Source organism: Perca fluviatilis, chromosome 13 (assembly GCF_010015445.1).
Source record: "Perca fluviatilis chromosome 13, GENO_Pfluv_1.0, whole genome shotgun sequence".
Classification (NCBI taxonomy): domain Eukaryota; kingdom Metazoa; phylum Chordata; class Actinopteri; order Perciformes; family Percidae; genus Perca; species Perca fluviatilis.
In genome coordinates, this window is record NC_053124.1 from 11,917,344 (window position 1) to 11,935,673 (window position 18,330).

General features: G+C 42.3%; 2 protein-coding genes across 4 annotated transcripts in view; both read left to right on the forward strand.

Annotated features, from left to right (window-relative positions):
- The first annotated feature begins 10,494 nt into the window (after positions 1-10,494).
- On the forward strand, positions 10,495-15,221 carry zbtb8b (zinc finger and BTB domain containing 8B). 3 transcript variants are annotated; one of them, XM_039821235.1, is made up of 5 exons: positions 10,495-10,593; positions 12,385-12,577; positions 12,963-13,857; positions 14,010-14,188; positions 14,684-15,004. In XM_039821235.1, the coding sequence occupies exons 2-5, from the start codon at positions 12,404-12,406 to the stop codon at positions 15,002-15,004; spliced, it is 1,569 nt and encodes a 522-aa protein (XP_039677169.1). In that variant the 5' UTR covers positions 10,495-10,593; positions 12,385-12,403. The 3 variants fall into 3 exon arrangements, with proteins under 3 accessions (XP_039677169.1, XP_039677170.1, XP_039677171.1); XM_039821236.1 differs by lacking the exon at positions 10,495-10,593 and adding an exon at positions 10,600-10,744; XM_039821237.1 differs by lacking the exon at positions 10,495-10,593 and having other exon boundaries at positions 12,404-12,577; positions 14,684-15,221.
- Positions 15,222-17,013: 1,792 nt separating this feature from the next.
- LOC120571915 (tissue alpha-L-fucosidase-like) overlaps positions 17,014-18,330 on the forward strand; it is a 7,104-nt gene continuing 5,787 nt past the window's right edge. Inside the window, exons 1-2 of the mRNA XM_039821062.1 lie at positions 17,014-17,508; positions 17,963-18,097. Of these exons, the coding sequence (XP_039676996.1) occupies positions 17,141-17,508; positions 17,963-18,097 (503 nt within the window). The 5' untranslated portion in view covers positions 17,014-17,140. The remainder of the gene's footprint in view (positions 17,509-17,962; positions 18,098-18,330) is intronic.

The window sequence follows — 18,330 nt, forward strand, 5'->3', positions numbered from 1 at the left end:
GCCGGGCTGACCCAGCGGTGTGTGCATATGTGTGTGTGTGTGAAAGACGGAGCGAGGCCAAGTGGCATGCCCCCTTCCACACAATGCCCAGCTGAGCGTGTCTCTTCCTGCCTGGCAGACTGGAAGGGTGTGTTAGTTGGAACATACCACAATGCATGAGTGCCCGAGATCTTTGTGTAATTTGTTTTCTGAACAAGTAAATTCTTGATGTACTTATTTTTGGTCCCGTAAGTCAAGGAGCTTTTGTATATAAAAGCAGGTATACATATACTGATTGATTTTTTTTTCTTACTCCAGATGTTTCTTTTTTCTTTGTATCTTTTAAAAAAAGATGCAGCTTTGTTTTTCTGTTTATCTCTCTTGCGTTAGATGCTGCTGAGCCCTGCCCGCACGCCTTTTATCGTATCATACGTGTAAGATAAACTAACTTAAAATGTGTCCATGTGCGTGTGTTTGTAATACCCAAGTGTCAGTAATCAGTATGACTATCACCAGGGGGCTTACAGTGTGGTGAGTATGAGTCAGGACTAACAGAAAAGAGAAATCCCTCCCTCCCTCCAAACAACCCCCCCCCTTACATATCCTTTCATTACCAATCATTCCTTAATTCGGATCTGGATCTCATTTCAGCATCAGAAAACAGAGAAGAAAGAATCTGAAAAAGGGAGACATCTCTGAAGTCAGGCTTCAATCTCTTCTCTGTTGTTATTTTTATCACCCCCCCCCCTCCCCCCTTCTCTTCATGACTAACTTTCCTTTCTGTATCCACCAGTCTCTTTCTTTTTTTAAATTTGTGTTAATGAAATCACACTGGTTTAACTCATTGCTTCTTGCCGTCCCAGTTGTTCCAGGATGATGAGGCAAGTTGCATTAAAAAAAAAAAAATGAAATGGAAAGTAATTAACAAGATGAATGAATGAATAAATAAATAAGTCAATTATGAAAAATAGTTTCATGGTGGGGGTATGGGAAGGGATTGTGATGGAGAGAAACATAAGTTGGAGAGACAGAGAGTGCTGGCACTGGGTGGTGGGATGGAATTCTGGGAGATTTCTGGCGATCTTGGTCGGCCACTTCAAGTCCTCTCCCTCCCATCCCTCCAAACCACAACAAGGCAACGTCCCTTATTGAAATTAACAAGCTCATACTTTTACAATTTGCACACACACGCACACATGCGCAACTGGAATATGAACGTGTGAGTGCTCACAACTGATTCACACAAGCACAAACACAGTCAACTCCTTCACACGCATGTGGACAGTGCATACCCACAATTTATAAGGCACAAACACTCAACTGCAATTATTGCTTCTGATGCATGTCTATTGCTATTGTTTGAAAGTCTGTGAAATGGAACCAGCTCAGCAGGATATTTTGTTTGTGACTCTCCCCCTCTGCATTCATGTCAAACTGAATAACTGCTCGGATACGTCTCAATGCGTGGTTGACTTTGATTATTTGTACTCTGTTTTTCGGCAACAGAAAACCAACTTTCAGCAACATTTCTTTCCCCTAAAAATACATAAATAGACCCCTCGAAAGACTTTAACCTGTTGAAAGGGGAAAAATAAGTAAAACCATTAAAGCATCCAAATAATGCTTTTTATTTCTTGCTAAAATCATAATAACAAAGAGCTGTGTCAATATGCAGAGACAAGTTGAAAGTTGCAAATGACATGGGGCTTTCACACAATGTCTCTGTCAAGAACTCTCTTTGTAAACCATAAAACGTCTAATGAAAGACATTTTTAAAACTGAATTTGTAATATTTTCAGTGATTTAAATGCATAGACCTTCAATGAAATAGCATAAACACGGGTTGGAATAAAATCCCTTAACATGTAGGCTGTGTTAGAGTTTTATTTCCTACAATATTCTGCTGTGCTGAAATCACAAGCATGTTTGTAATAATGCAAAAGGACAAATGACAAAAATTGATGACATGAGGGAGCAAAGCCTAGATGCTGAGCCACTCAATTGTTATTATTAACAATTATTGCTCGTCTTTGATTTAAATATTCATTCAAATGCTTTTTAGCATATGCTTTTTTTTTTTTTATTGTGAAGCACTTTGTAACCATGGTTTTAATCCTCAAAAAATATGAAGAGTTGTTAATAAGATTGGCCTTGGTATTTGCAAATGTATCTTTTAAACAACAAGGTACTCACAAATAACTCTTCAGATGTAATCAGGTCAAAAGGAAATGTTTGTTCACTCTCTAGAACCCCTGCCGAGAATATATGAAAGGCCAATTGTGGTCAAAGGAGCCCTGCGTGGTGCCCTGCTGTATGCAAGCGCTATTGACATACGCCCCCCAAAAAAATTAGTATAGATTTCTTATTGGTATGAGGCCTTCATAGTAGTCCGTCTGTGGCTGGGTGCTCAGTCACTGGGGTCAAGATTGGATTGGCATGGGAACTGGCACTGGAGCAGCTTGGCACTGTCTACGCTGGACCCATGAGGGAATTATTTGCCCTTCAGACACATAAGGAATGCCTGGAACCTGTGGGACTGCCCGTCTGGCCGTCGCCACGATTCACTCGGTGTAACCTGGATATATGAGGCATTCCTGGGAATGCCATGCACGTTTGTTCCTACAGGGTGTTTGCCAAAGAGCTGCATTGTGTTTTTATGATCCGATTGAGCTGATATGAGGTGTGAATAAACCTCCAGAGAAATAGGGTTAGACACAGTCAGTATATATATGTTTGTGATAGTGGCTACTGTGATTTGAGGTGTCAAGAGGGCAGGAGGGCTGCGGCGATCATGGGTCATGCTGCCTGTCAGAGAGCGAGAAACAGAGAGAGAGAGAGAAAGAGAGAGAGAGAGAGAGAGAGAGAGAGAGAGAGTGAGTCCTCCCTCCTTATCCGGCTCCCCCTACGCAGATAAATAAAGAGGCTAAAAGCCGAAGAGAAGAAGCAGAAAGGAACTTTTGTGGCTTCTGAGTGGGGTCCCTTTCATGGCGGTTCCCACAGCACTGGGCCTGTGATGACATTCACCATGTTTCACACAGAGAGACACACACACACACACACACACACACACGCGCACACACACACACTGATGGTCCCTGTGACTGCGGTGACTTTCGCTGGTGCCGGGCCCCAGACGGGACGGCGAGGGCCCCGAGAGCCACAGGCAGCCATTGTGCTGTCGCCGCGGAAACCAGCCTCTTTATGTCAGACATGTTTTTCTGTTTGTTTTCTTTTTTATGTCTTTAATGTGGGCAAGGGGGAATGTTTCCCCTCTCATCTCTCCCCCCCCCCCACTGCTCTGCGTTATTTCCCCCCAATACCCATCTTCCCCTCCCCCACCCACCCACCCACCAATCCATCCACATTTGTTTCTCCTATTTCCCTCCCCCTTCTTCTCCTCTCCCACTCCCTTCCTCCCTTATGTTGTCTTCCCCCCTTCCTCCCCCCCCCCTGGAGATCGTCATTTGTAAAGCTCTTTGCTTAGACAGCCCATATCTTTGTCATGGTGTTGCGGCCTCCCTCTCACTCAGCTCCTTTTTATCCATACTTCATGAGGTTTTGGCACAAACTGGCACTTTTTCTTCCTGCGCCGAAAAAAAACCAACAACAATGCGTACAACTCTAAAACAACAAAACCTATCCCCAAAAGAATTCTGTCTTTCCCACGCTAAGCCAATTTTCTTCACAAGATTAAACAAACTCCCAATAACAAAATGAAAGAAAGGGGGTGGGTGGGTGGTTGAAGAAGAATCTGGTTATGATTCCTGTCTCCAAAAAAGCCAGCAGAGGATGTCCCAAAGTCCTCCAGTGAGAAAAACAAACCTAAAAAAAAAGCCAACTGTTACTATTTTTAAGTGCTTGAAGAATGTCGTTCTGTGCCATCATGGCTCAAAGGCACGCCGGCCCTCGTCCGTAATCAGTCCGTTCTGACGGCACTCCTCCACCACATCACACACAGGACGCAATCTTTTTCTAAGCCGCAGAGAAACAGGAGGAGGAAATAGGGGAAAGTGAAAAATGAAAGAGTTCAAGGCTAATCCACTGTGTCCCCTCAGCCATTCATGCAACTGTGCCTCATTTGATGACTGGGGGGTTTTAAGACTCAGCTAATGTAAGCCACTGTAAAACTAGTTTTGCTCAAGCGTTTTGACTTGGAAGCTGACTATCATTCAAGTTTATGGAGGAGACAAATTTTTATTGCATGGAGTCATGGGATGCTTAATTCCTCTATCGGCTTTCTATTTTTGTCAGCGTCTAAAGAAAAGGAAAAGTACATGACAAGGATGCATTCAAAACAGGAAGCATATGCATCTGTTCCCTGGTCCGTTTAAAAAAGAAGAAGAGCTCTCACAGAGCAATAAACCCAGGAGATGGTGCTCCATCCCTGTTTTACGCTGCCCCCCAGGCACGCTTGGCTGCTGCTCTCTGACAGCCTCTCACTTTCCCAAATCCCTCCTATAACTTTACACCTCAGATTACGGCCTTATCACGGGAGGCGTCCAGCCGACACCTCGTTCAGACGGCAGCTCAGAAGAGCAGGCGTAAGCCCCTAAAAACCAGCATAAAAACCTGCCGCCACTACAATGCTGGGTCATTTTTAGCGTTCCCAGAAGGGGATTACAGTGAGTGTGCAGGGAAATAGAGGAAGACTTTGATGGAAGAAGGATCATGAGGGTAATGCCGAACATCATTCACATATCCCGAGGGAGTTGGGAGCACTTTTATTGGTCTTGATGAATGCTTTTATAATCAAAATGACTAGAACCAAAGTAATAGATGCGCTGAACAGTCCTTTATTTTTTCTGACGCCAAACTACTACTGCTAGTCTGCGTTGTGCAAAAGTGATATGGCCGTTCTTGAATAGATATTCCTATTATTTTTTGTCACATGAGCTCAAGTACCCCTCCATCAACACCACATATTATGTTCCAAATCTTTTTTCATGAATGGACAATAAGCTGGATGTTATAGAACTATTAATTACATAAAAGTGGTTATTGTTACATTTTTCATAATTTAATTGTCAATGTTTATGTTACTTTGGTCAAGTTTGCATTTGTGCTACTACCACTTGGAGCGGCAGAAGACATCTGTACCATTTATCCATTAGGCTAAGTATACTTTTCATCCATTACTTCGAACTATTTTAGCTTTTTATTCATCATTTGTAGCTTACCTATTTCAACAGTATGTCTTAGCTGACCATTTCACCTGTTTATGCATCACCTTTAGATTGCTATTTCAACTGTTTTATACTTTTAGCTAATTATTTGTTCATAAATTACTTTTAGACAGCCATTTCAACCTCTCTGCTCGCTTGCTAACTAGTTTTCACATACATGTGGTGGTAATGTGTTTCAACTGACTTTAATGGGCAGCTCAATGGTTATTGTAAATTTACTAAATATCAGCATCCCACCAGCTCGTAATCCTATTTGGCTGTCTATTACCCTCCTTAACACAAATATGTGGATATATATTTTAAATCAAATCACAAGTAGTTAAGTTTAGTTGATTTAATTAGTTGAGTTTTCCTTGTAACCGCTGGCAACTGAAGACATATACCCTGGTTGGGAATCCCAAATAGCCTATATCAGACCATAAGGGATTCTAGTTGTGCTCGTTGAATGCCAGGAGACAACTTCCCACGCCACCACGTTGTACATTTTGTTTTTTTGTCAACACAATGCTGTCATTTTTGACATCAAACAAACAAACACAAGACAATGCCATGACAAAGCTCGACTTGCAGCGCAGAGATATATTGATGTAGACAGACACGAGAGCTCCTACACACATTCAGAAAAGCACACACAACAGATGTTCATGCAAATCTGCCTTGCTGAAAGGCATACTTGTGTAGTGAACTAATTCTATACACTCTGCATGTGGCTCATGCACAAACACACGCTGCCTTTCTCAGACATGAGAACTTGCTTGAGGTCAATGCTTGAGGATGACTAGCTAACTGTATATAGTACAGGAGGCTTTGATCTTTGGACTTGGCTGTGGCAAAGACAGCCAGCCTGTGCTGAGGCTCGGCGCTACCGGAAGCTTGTGGTCTGGGACGGCTCCATTTACTACTCTGTTCTGGTGCTAAATATACAATAATAAAAAGGCTGGCAGATTTATTTCAGACAGTGATACATTTCCTCTCCAGCGAGGGAAGAAAGGACTGAGCGAGAGACAGACGTCTCCAGAACACCGAAGGACATTAAGTGATAATTACAGAGAGATATAGACAGAAAGAGAAACACAAGGTTTCCCCCTCTCGCTTTTTCTCTTCCTCTTCCTCTGCCACCACAGAGGAGAGTGGCGTCTCCAAACTAAAGAGGGGCGCGTACTGTATTAGACTCCCAATGATTGGCTATGATTGCATTATCTGATCCCTTGAGGGATAAAAGGACAGCAAAACACACACACACACACACACACCCTGCCTGTGTTTCATTGCTCAATGGTCACTGCATCCTCAGAAGTCAAACATGGCTTTCTTGGAAACATCTTAGGACATGTAACCATAAAAGAAAATATGATTCATTTTTCAAACATTGTCTTTATCTTTTTCAAGTCAGTTTTCCGAAACACACAATCACACACACACACACACACACACACACACACACACACACACACACACACACACACACACACACACACACACACACACACACACACACACACCACACACACACACACACACACACACACACACACTCCCCTATGTACTCGACTTCACCACCAGTCCACCGCACGCCTCTCAAAGCTCTTTGATCCCCGGTCGAGGGTCCTCTCCGCGGTGCCTATGTCTGAATTCCAGAGATTCTGGGATAATTCAAACGTTTCACGGCACATACTTGGTCCCCCCAGGAGACAGCGGCGGAGATGGAAAATGCCACCACGGTCTCTCTCCCTCCATTGTCCCTACTCTTTAATCAGGCCCTCTCTGTGGCTCGCGCTGCCACCGTGGTGTGTTGTCTCAGCCTGGGAAAATGCCGGCCTAAGTGGCTGTTATGTGCTGAGGCGCGGACCACAGGGACCCAGAGGGGTGCTGCTGGAGCCCTCTGTGCCAGCCGTGGGTCTCACAGTGGCTAACACACACAATGAGTGAGGTCCCAAATCTGGATGCAGCCTTACATAACAGCCATCGCTACATCTATTTACTTTTTAGACTGCGCTTCAATCTGCAAATCATGAGCCATCATAATCATAGGCGTAAGCCAAAACCCAATCATAAATCAGGAATATTATTTGTTTCTAAGGGGTTGATGGGTGTAAACCAGCATTAAACTGCCACACAGATAGGGCAGCATTGCAGAAACCCTAGTGTGATTGCTTGGCTGCGAAAGGTCTGTGGAGAGGGAGTTTCCTGCCCATATGTCAACAAATGACCCAAACAAAGGCCTTGTGTTTCCCTGAGTCAGAGCAAGAAGAAGGTCTGCAACCAGAGCTCCCTCAGAGTTCAACCCATTTCAGCTTTGCTTTTGGGATGGACTCATGTTAGGACTGGGGCAGCTGGGTCAACTGGCGGTTGGCCTGCCTTCAGCCGGACGCAACGCTCCATCAGGTCAAGTTTACAAGCACTGAGTCAAACCCTGCTGGTTTATACTAGTTTATATTTGGGTGCTTATAAGCGTGAATAGAACTTTTATGAGGTGCCATAAATTTCATTTTCAAAAGAGGGTGAGTATGGAGGCTCATGTACGCCTACCCTGCGGTTTCTCCAGGCCACCGCGAAGCCTTTGTATTCGCCCTGTTTGCCATGGGAAAATATCTGAAACAAATAAGTCGCTTGGTCGGCACCCATCAGTGTAAAAAAACACTTCTAAGAGCTGTGGATTGTGCTGAGAGGGTGTGGCGCAGCGCTGAAGGAACTACTTGTTTACCCTCGCCACGTCCGAAAATAAAAAAAAAGGAATTATTTTCTCTTTCCGAAATGAAAAGCAAATAAACAAACATTCTCGAGCAGACAATGTGGGCAGGCGCGAGCCGCCTGCGGCTATGCAGCGCCATGCTGAACTTGGTATGAGAAGGGGGGGGGACGACGACACTCTTCTGCACAACATCATCACCATCATTGTCATCATCACCATCATTATCATCATCACTATCAATGTGTTTCTGCAATGGAGAGGAGCAGACACAGCTCAGACTTTTGAGGATAATTTGTACATTTCTGTCCCTATTTTAGAGATGGTCATTTTTATTTTGTTGATCGCATTTGAGTGGAACATTGTTTAAAAATAACGTCTCACATCCAGTGATGCACAGTATTTAACAACCCCCAAGTTAGCGTACAATTAATATTAGATTAGATTCAACTTTATTGTCATTGTGCAGTGTACAAGTACAAAGACAGCGAAATGCAGTTTGCGTCCAACCAGAAGTGCAAAAAAAGCAGAAAAGTGCAATATGATATACAAAGTATAGACAGGGGGTGCATAGGCAGGACAATAAATATATTGCAGTGTTATATGAGCAGAATAAATATGGTTAGGTAATATGAACAATGTATGAACAACATGTACAGATATGTGCAATGTAGTAGCAGTGACATTATACTAGTAGTAAGAATAATATAAATATAGATATATGCAATGTATTAACAGAATATATAGTAAGAAAAACAGAATAAATATGGATATACTGAATGAACCATATAGACAGATATGTACAGTATGTACAGCTATGTGCAGTGTGGTAACATTACAAGAATAGTAAGAATAAGTGTATGTGCAGGATGAATAGTATGAAGAGCAGTAGAATATGGCTATGTATAGGTGTAATTACAGTATGTACATTTGTAAATAAATAAATAAATTGAACAGTATGGGTGGGGTAGGGTAGTGCAAATTGTCCGGGGTGGGGTTAATAGGTTAATTATCACTGGGATGCAGAGTTAGTTAGTTCAGTAGGGTGACAGCTGCAGGAAAGAAGCTTCCTCTGAACCTGCTCGTTCTATTGCCATATAGCAGGGTTATATACAGGGTTATATTTCAAAGAGCACACAACTGTAGATGAAATACAGAATACAGTGCTGCTCATGAGTATAGGAACCCCTGCTAAAGTTGACTAAAAAGAGGAATAAAAAAATCATCTTTTGGAAATTGTTCTTAATGCCTTTATTTAAAAAATTAGGAACAATCCAACCTTTGAGAACACCAATTTTCTTTGTGAATGAATAATGTATCGTAAATAAATAAATGTTCTTCCTTAAAATACAGGGGGCATAAATATAGACACCCCTATGTTAAATTCCCATAGAGGCATTTATATTTTTAAAGGCCAGTTATTTCATGGATCCAGGATACTATGCATCCTGATAAAATTCCCTTGGCCTTTGGAATTAAAACAGCCCCAACTCATCACATGCCCTTCACCATACCTAGAGATTGGCATAGGGTACTTTCCATAAAATCATCTCTCAATGCAAATCAAACCAGCTATTAGGCTAACTGAAATAAAACCATGCCAATCTCTAGGTATGGTGAAGGGTATATGATGATGTGGGGCTAGTTTAATTCCAAAGGCCAAGGGAACTTCATCAGGAGGCATAGTATCCTGGATCCATGAAATAACTGGCCTTTAAAAATAAAAATCTGCCTTCCTCTATGGGAATTTAACATAGGGGTGTACTTACTTATGCCCCCTGTATTTTAAGGGAGAACATTTATTTATTTATGATACATTATTCATTCACAAAAAAAATTGGTGTTCTCTTTTTTTTTATTAAGGCATTAAGATCAATTTCCAAAAGATGTTTTTATTCCTCTTTTTAATCAACTTTAGCATGGGTTCCTATACTCATGAGCAGCACTGTACCTATAATAATAAGTATAATTATAATAATCCTATAAAATATTTTTGTTAAAAAAGAAACAATGAATGAGTTATATAACATAGATAAGATAAGATTAGAAAACCTTTACTGTCTATCATGAGTGACAGAAATTTGTCTTTGACAGGGCAGGCTCAAAATGACATAAAATACACGTAAGAACATTAAAGATACATAAAGAAACGTTCATAAAGAAAGAGTGTAAAAGAGTGTACAAACGTGCAGAAACGCAAAACAGTGTAAAAAGAAGCCTGCATTAAGCTGTTGGATATGCTGTCAATGTATGACTGTTCAGTGTGGTGAACATTTTAGTAAAAAAGCAAAAAAAACATTGTATCATAAGTCAGTATAAACTATGCAATATACATAAAAATGTATATAAAATCTTTGACATGAAACATCTTACTCTGGGTCAAACCTGGGACACCACCAGATAATCTTGCTATTGATGAAAGTCCCATTGTCAAGTTACATTATAGCCAGAGAGGGTATTCATTCCTTTAGATCAAATTGGATTGGACCAGTGTCTTCTGGATTTGCAAATTAATTTAAACGCCCCAATAAGTGAATTTACAAACATGAAGTTCATTAAACTGCATGTAGGAGCTGTGCCGTAAGGGCTACGCCTCCGTCGGCTACCGATTGGATGCATGAAAAACGTCACTTATTGCTAAAAGCGGAAGTTGTTATATGGCCACTGGACAATGCACCTTGCTAATCTAAGTCCTTGTGTTATGATAAAGCTTTTCTCGCGTTCAGTCGCGTAATTACACAGGTGAGACCGTATTATATATATATATGTCCTTTTATCTCACGGTCGGTGAACATGCTTCGTAAAGTACAGTCGCTGTTGTAAGTCTGCCGTTTTGTTTAGCTAATAAAGTATCACTAAATGGCTACTCGGCGCTAGCAACACAAGTTAGCTTGTAAGTAATCACTGAAGTAACGTTAGAGCTTATTATTGTCCCCTTCCCTTTTTATTTCCTCTGCCAAACGTGTGTCTACCTGCTTTGTATGTTTAAGCCTCGCTGTCTTTTAGGGTATTAAACATCGTCTAACCTCAGTGATTTGAACTGCACTAGCTACTCTAATGCATATAAGCATATCAATGGAAGGTTCTCTCCATTCCATTTAAGTATTTAGAATTGCCATTTTTCTGAAATGTGCTATTAAAGCTGCCTTGCCTTTCCCTGTAAACCATTTTGACTTAGTACTGTAATAAATACGTTTTTAATAATCTAACACAGTGGAGAAACTGTCTCCTGTGAAGACATTTCAAGTAGGGCTGGGCGATATGGATATTATGAAAATCAAATATCACGATATTTTTGACCAAATACCGCTATCAATACAGAGACAATATTGTAGTGTTGACTATTACTACTATATACTTTCACAAAATATTTACACAATGAGATTTTTGATAAATAATCATCAGTAATGTGGATATAATGTCTAAGTGGGTAAAGGCAAATAATAGAACAGATACAACAGTCTGGTAAGTAATCACTTTACTGTAATGCAGCCTTTAAAACCAGGAAAAGACAACACTTATGCCATATTACAATATTCCGATATTCAAAATCTAACAATACGAGACGATACCTAGTCTCATATCACGATATCGATAAAATATTGATATATTGCCCATCTCTAATTTCAAGACAAGTGTCCCACAACATCATAATTAATGTAGTTTGGCACTACAGAACCAAAAAAGTCTTATATCAACCTTTTACTGTTTCCCCTTTTAAACCCACACTTACATGCTGGTTTATTGGAGGTTCCCAGTAACAGCCGAAAGAAAATTGTTGATGCAACCTTTGTCAATTAGGTCTACGCCCCAAAGCTATGGAACCCACTGCCTAAAGATACCAGGAAAGCCAGCTTGCTAAATGTGTTTTAAAAGAAAGCTGAAAACGTATTTCTTCACTTCAGCCTTTAACTAGCTGTGGCTTCCCTGATAACGGGCCTGACACTTTTGGTTTTGTACTTCGCTTCACACTGCTGCTGCAATTCTTTTAAAATGTTGTATTTCACTTGATTGTATGCATTCTGTGTATTCTATAAAGTGTTTTACAGATGATGTAACATTTAAGTTTCTTAAATTAAATGTTGACTATTGAGAGTCTGTGTCCATTCTGTTGTGTTTATTATAGCTTCAGTCACCTAGGCGCTGATTGGCAGAAAGTGCACTTGAGTTTTTGTCTTAAAAATTTCAAATCACCACTGATGTAGAGAAGAAAAGAAAAGATGGGAACAGAGATAAAGAGAATGGAGACCTTTTGATGCTGCTGCAATGTTTATTGATGTGCATCCTGCAAATATGGCTACTGATTTTAATATTGTTTACCTTTTTTATTATTCATTGAGTTTTATTTTCCATTTTATGTTATTTTTATATATAATTTATATTCTATTTCATCTTATTTGATGGCGTGTCCCTGTTTTTGCGTTTTCTATTTTCCCTTATTTCTACTTTGTGCTACATTCCTTGTATGAAAAGCGCTGTACAAATACATTTTTATTATATATTAATTGTCGCTCTCTTCTCTCTCCTTGGCAGGGCTCACTGAGGTACAGACATGGAAGTGCCTTGCTACCTGCCCAAACTGCTCTTTGAGCTCAATGAGCAGCGTAAGAGGGACTTCTTCTGTGACTGCAGCATCCTCGTCGAAGGCCGTGTCTTCAAGGCCCATCGTAATGTGTTGTTTGCTGGGAGCGGCTATTTCCGTGCTCTTCTGGTTCACTATCTGCAGGTGAGAATAGCTTTTATCAAGGCTTTCCAACTTTTTTTTATTTCTAGGAGAGGAGGGCAAGTTTTGGGCATGGCTTCATAGAAACAAATGTAATGAGTTGGCTAAGATAATATTGTCTCATCAATTATTACTTGAATGCCTTAAAATGCAGACCACTTTCTATTAAAGCAGTAATAATAATGGAGCAGTAGAATAATGTAAGAAATAAATAACTTCCTCATGGATGGGCTGGTGGGAGTTGGAGTAAGTAAACTGGTTTGGAGGTCTGGTCTAGTTTGTTAATGTGACAGCTGATTCTCCATTGCTCTTGCTGGCTATACATTGCTGATTTTGTCAAAGTAGGGCATCCAGTGTACCTGCTAAGATATGTACCGTGTCTTTTCAGGATAGCGGGCAGCGCTACAGCACCGCATCGCTGGACATTGTGACGGCCGATGCCTTCTCTATTATCCTGGACTTCCTTTACTCTGGCCGCTTGGCCCTGAACAGAAGCAATGTCATCGAGGTGATGTCAGCAGGAAGCTACCTGCAGATGACCGATCTGGTGAACTTTTGTAAGGGATACATCCGCTCATCTTTGGAAATATGCAACAAGGAGAAGGAGAGGAACACCGAGAAGGAGAACCAGGCACAGGATGGAGGGATAGGTCCTGCAGACAGCGGCACTCCTGCTGCGTCAGTCTCCAGTGGTGCGGGGGCCGCTGAGCCTCATTCACAGGCTGCAGAGGCAGATACAGGGCCGTGTTTAGGTCCGGAGACTGTGACCTCGGCTAGAACCCCCTTGTCTAACCCTGTCGCCACAACTCTGGGCACCAGCAGAGACATGGACAGCGACTACCATTCCAGGGAGGAATTTGCATCTGGGAGTGAAGGACAGAAGGGACACATGGATCAGACAAACCTCTCATCCTCGTCGTCGTCTGCCCTGACCCCAGAGTTGGTGAACCCCAAGATAGAGTATGACCCCGACGAGGAGCTAATGGAGTCCCCCGACACCAAAGACCTGGCCTCGTATCCCGGGCCCTCTCTCCATCACCCTCATCATAGCAGACTGCTCCCTCCCTCGCCCTCCAATGAGCGCTCTCCCCTGGGATACAGCCCTTCCTTTAATGCCAGGCACCTGATGGAGATGCTGGCCAGAGGTGAAGGCCCCAGTCCTATGGGGGACAGAGTGGGACAGCGCTTTACCCAAACAGGAGGAGGCAGAATTGACGAGGGTTTAGGGTTTGCGGGATCATCTATCATGGAGATCCAGTCTGATTGGCTCGGAGAGGACACAGGTAATTGGCAAGATCCATCTAAGCTCATGCAAATGGCCCGAGGGTGACATAGGTCTTACTGTAAACACATTGAAGCAAATACCATGCCGCATTCAATGGATTCTCAAGCATTGAGATAAATCTGAACTGCTGGCCTCTCTCTCCCCCTGCAGGCGATGGTTTGGTAGTGCCAGTGAAACTCCACAAGTGCCCATTCTGCCCGTACACCGCCAAGCAGAAGGGGATCATGAAGAGACACATCCGCTGCCACACAGGAGAGAGGCCCTTCCCCTGTCCCATGTGTGGCAAGAGGTTCACAAGACAGGAGCACCTCCGCAGCCATGCCCTCAGTGTAAGAAATCAGTGTGACTGCATGAATCTGAATCTAAGAATTTTGATTATTCACTTTTTTTTTTTTTAAAGGCTTTTTTTTTTTTTTTTTTTATAGAATTTTATTGGGAAATTGCACAGTGGCAGTGATGTGTCCCCTTGTTGTAGTTCACAGATTGTTTTATTTTGTCTCGCTAGTAGTAGAATTGTACAATAATGTCAATAATACTCAGTTAAGATTAAATGGTATGCACAAAACCAGTTAAAGCCAGCAATTGCTAGCCGTTAGTTGTAAACAGTAATTAGCCACCTCACTCTTTAATTGAGTGCTGTTACATTCTGTTCTTTCTCCCCTGTTGCTTGTGCTTTGTGTGCAGTGAAGGAATTATAATGAGAGCAGTAAATCTGTTGGCGTCTATATTGCTATTCTTCTCCTATAATAATCTAAAATTTGGCGTTGGCCTGCGCATAAGGATTCACAGTATGTTGTCTCTCTCACTGTGTTGACCATCAACAGGTCCACAGGCACTGCTGGCCAGTATCATGCAAGAGCTGCAGGCGAACCTTCACTGGATCCAGCGTTTCACCAGGACTCAGGCGCTTCGGCATCTGCGACAGCTGCAACTGCGTGACCACCACCCACGATGATTCCGCCTCCGTTCACCCCGCCAGCCAACCAGAGCCCATGGAACGCGCAGACGGGGGTACAGATTGGTCCAGTTTTATGGACGACGTAGATGAGGTGGAGGTTGGCAGGGTGGAGGACTTGGTAGAGAAACAAATGCTTGAAAGGCAGCTGGCTGTCTGCACTGATGTCGACAACACAGTGAATCTGTAGCCCGCGGCACTTGGAGAAGAAAACAATTTCTTGAACTGTTTTACTGTTGAACAACTGTAGCCATACTGTTATTGATGTTAAATTATTACTGTGAGATGGCCTTATTTATTGACTCATAGACAAAGTAGTTTGTTACATGTTTTATTTTGTCCAAAAAGATGGCACTTCACAGATGAAATTGTGGGTATTGTTGCAATAAATGTTGTGTAATAGTTGACATTTTTCCTTTTTAATCACACGTTTTGTCTTTTTATGGGCTTTTATACATGTAAATACTATCTAATCTTGTAATATATATGTACATTTCCCTGCTGCCTGTCATGGATTTGGTTATCATGGAACAGGTTATCAACCTGCAGTATTGATACGAAAGTGTCATCTAGTGTTTGTTTTTTGTTTTTTTATGATTCAGTGTTTAGGAATCTGTGCCAGTCTTCACTAGCCTGGGAAAACCCTGACGAACTTCTGTCAAATTTGAGATTTGCTCTGCAAGTCAGTCTGGCCAAGAGCCCATTCGAGCCCATTTCCATCTTTTCCAAATCGAGGCACCAATCAGAACCGTTGAGGCGGGCTTTACACGATGACAATAGAGAAGCGACCAAGCAGCCTTTTGTTTACATCCATGCTACGTTTACACGTGGCCGGCTATTTTCATAAACGGACATTTCAACCTCTCCGTTTTCAAAAATAACATTGTGCACAGCTGTCAGTTTTCAGAAAAGTGTTCGTTTACACGTACCAGTGTATATATATGCTGTCAATGCAGCCAAGAGCACGCCAAACCTGTAGGTCACAGTGTAACGAGAAGCTCAAGCCCACGTTAGCCAATCAGAATCCCGAAAATAGGAACAACAACAACTTATCACTTCCTCTTTCTCTCTCTCTCGGCTGCCTAAACCTCCGTTTGTCTCAGTCTACATGCAAACGAAGATTTCAAAAATCTCCACTCTGGCCGGAGGTTTTAGAAAGACTCGGTTTCAGAGGCGAATTCTCCGTTTGCGTGTAAACGAAGGGCACAAACGAAGGGAAATGTCAACGTTTGTAAAAATAACCACGTACGTGTAAACAGGGTCTCAACATGGCGGCCACCGAAGCGCAGCAACCCGTTGATGCCGCTGTCGCCGATACTTCACCCGGATCGTTGGTCTGATTGGTTGAAGGACTATCCAATTGCGCCCAGAGGCATTTGAGCGGCGTCCGTTGGTGACGCCCATTTGGAAATGGGCTGTGAATGAAGCTTGCCCAGACCCACTCTCAGTTACAACTGAGAGTGGGTCTGGTGTCAAAAAAGTCTTCACTGAAATCACAGGCTTTTTTTGCATTCAGGAAGCAACTGACTTCATTAAAATATATAAAGAGATCACTTAAAACGCTTCTCCCTGTTTGTTTGTTTTTTATGGAATCGCATAAGTTAGTCAACTACTGAATGAAATCTGAGTAGGACGTTTTATTGAAGCCACTTTATGTAAGAAGTAGACTGAACCAAACTATGCCGAATGTCTCACCTTACTCTGCATTACTCTGAACCTCATTAGGTTACCCTGGTATTCTTACCCAAACCTAACCAATCTCACTCCTTATGTCTTATGTTGTTTTGTTCTCATACACTGCCATATTACCGGTTTACTTACTTCTGACAGGGAGTGTTCTGTTCTTTGGTAGGGTGAGGACACATTGATTCAGAATCAGAAAAGCATTTAATGCCACAGTAAGTTACACTTACGTGGATATATTACCTTGGTATATAATATGTATAATGGTGTACCAATGCTAAAACAAAAATGTCAGACGTGGTGTCAACCAGTTTGGCTCTCTGAATTTAAAAGCTGCATGGTTACAGATGATTGTTCTCCCGTGGAAATGACAGTCTGTATGATTGAGTGTGAAACTAGCCAATCCGACCAACGGAGGTAACGTACTAGCCAATCAGAGGCCGGTTAGGGCGGGACATTACCTAGGAAACGCATATTCGCCCACCGGAGGGCGTAAACACAGTTTGCCCACAATTGTCTACAACAGCATTTTAGGTGTAAAGCATGTGACACACAGAGTTAAAAAGTCACCTGTCCCCCGCCCTCAGACTGCACATGACAAGAGCTCCTTAACCGCCAACACGTAACCTACTCACGAAGGACCATGTCCCTTCCAATGCGGCCTACGTGCATTATACCTTCGATTTGTGTCATTCTTATGTGCGCACATGGCTGTACAGCGCGCTACGCAGCGAACTGGACCAGTCTGGATGCCAGACCCCTGCCCAAGTGGTTCGACGAGGCGAAGATCGGGATTTTCGTCCACTGGGGGGTCTTCTCGGTCCCCGGCTTCGGGCAGTTTAGTGAGTGGTTTTGGTACTGGTGGCGCTCCCAAAAGCGCACTGAAGAAGTTAAGTTCATGCAGAAGAACTACCCGCCGGGCTTCAAATACGCGGATTTTGCGTCCGAGTTTCGCGCAGAGTTCTTCCAACCGGACAACTGGGCAGACATATTCAAAGCCTCTGGAGCCAGGTAATTGTCATCAGCTATCTTCCTGGTGCCAGTGTATGCAAATGTACCAAACCCGTTTCTGTAACTTAGCCTACAGCTCTTCCTATTGTGCACAAAGAGGTGCGCAAACCTGCTGTACAACTTTTTTTTTAATGGGCCACAGTGCGCTACATAATGGGCACAAACCTGCTGTACTAGTATCTGAGTTAGTTTGGACTGCAGGAAGTTTCTTTAGTTGCCAGTGTTTTCTCAGCCACAGCTCCATCTGCAGGTGACGTGTATATATATGCTTGCTTGTAGGCAGTGTTACTCAGGGCTTATTATCTATACAATAATCTATATTTTTCATTTTATAGTAATCACGTGTCTCTCAAAAGTCATATCAGAATATGTTTAACGTAGTAGGCTACCGTCTCACTTCTTTGTCCCAGAAATGTGCAGGGCCATTCATGTGTTCATGCTTTTACAATTCCAGGTATGTGGTTTTCACATCCAAACACCATGAAGGATTCACAAACTGGCCCTCAGCGGGCTCTTGGAACTGGAACTCAGTGGATGTAGGTCCTCACCGGGACCTGGTGGGAGAACTGGCCACAGCTATCAGGAAGAAGTAAGGAGATCAGGAGAAGGATCCTGCACCTACATTCATTCAATTATACATGTATCTAGTTACGGAGCATATATAACAAGATATGATGTTAAAAAATAATTTAATTCATTCATTTAGAGCTGCAAAGATTAAAAGATTAGTTGTCAACTATTAAATTAATCGGCAACTATTTTTTAATAATCGATTAATCGGTTTGAGTCATTTTTTATTAAAAGAAAAACATAAAAAATAAA

Coding starts and splice junctions, on each gene's coding strand:
- zbtb8b (XM_039821235.1), top strand. CDS start 12,404: ATGGAAGTGCCTTGCTACCTGCCCAAACTGCTCTTTGAGCTCAATGAG. Junction 12,578..12,962: donor TTCTGGTTCACTATCTGCAG/GTGAGAATAGCT, acceptor GTGTCTTTTCAG/GATAGCGGGCAGCGCTACAG. Junction 13,858..14,009: donor TTGGCTCGGAGAGGACACAG/GTAATTGGCAAG, acceptor CTCCCCCTGCAG/GCGATGGTTTGGTAGTGCCA.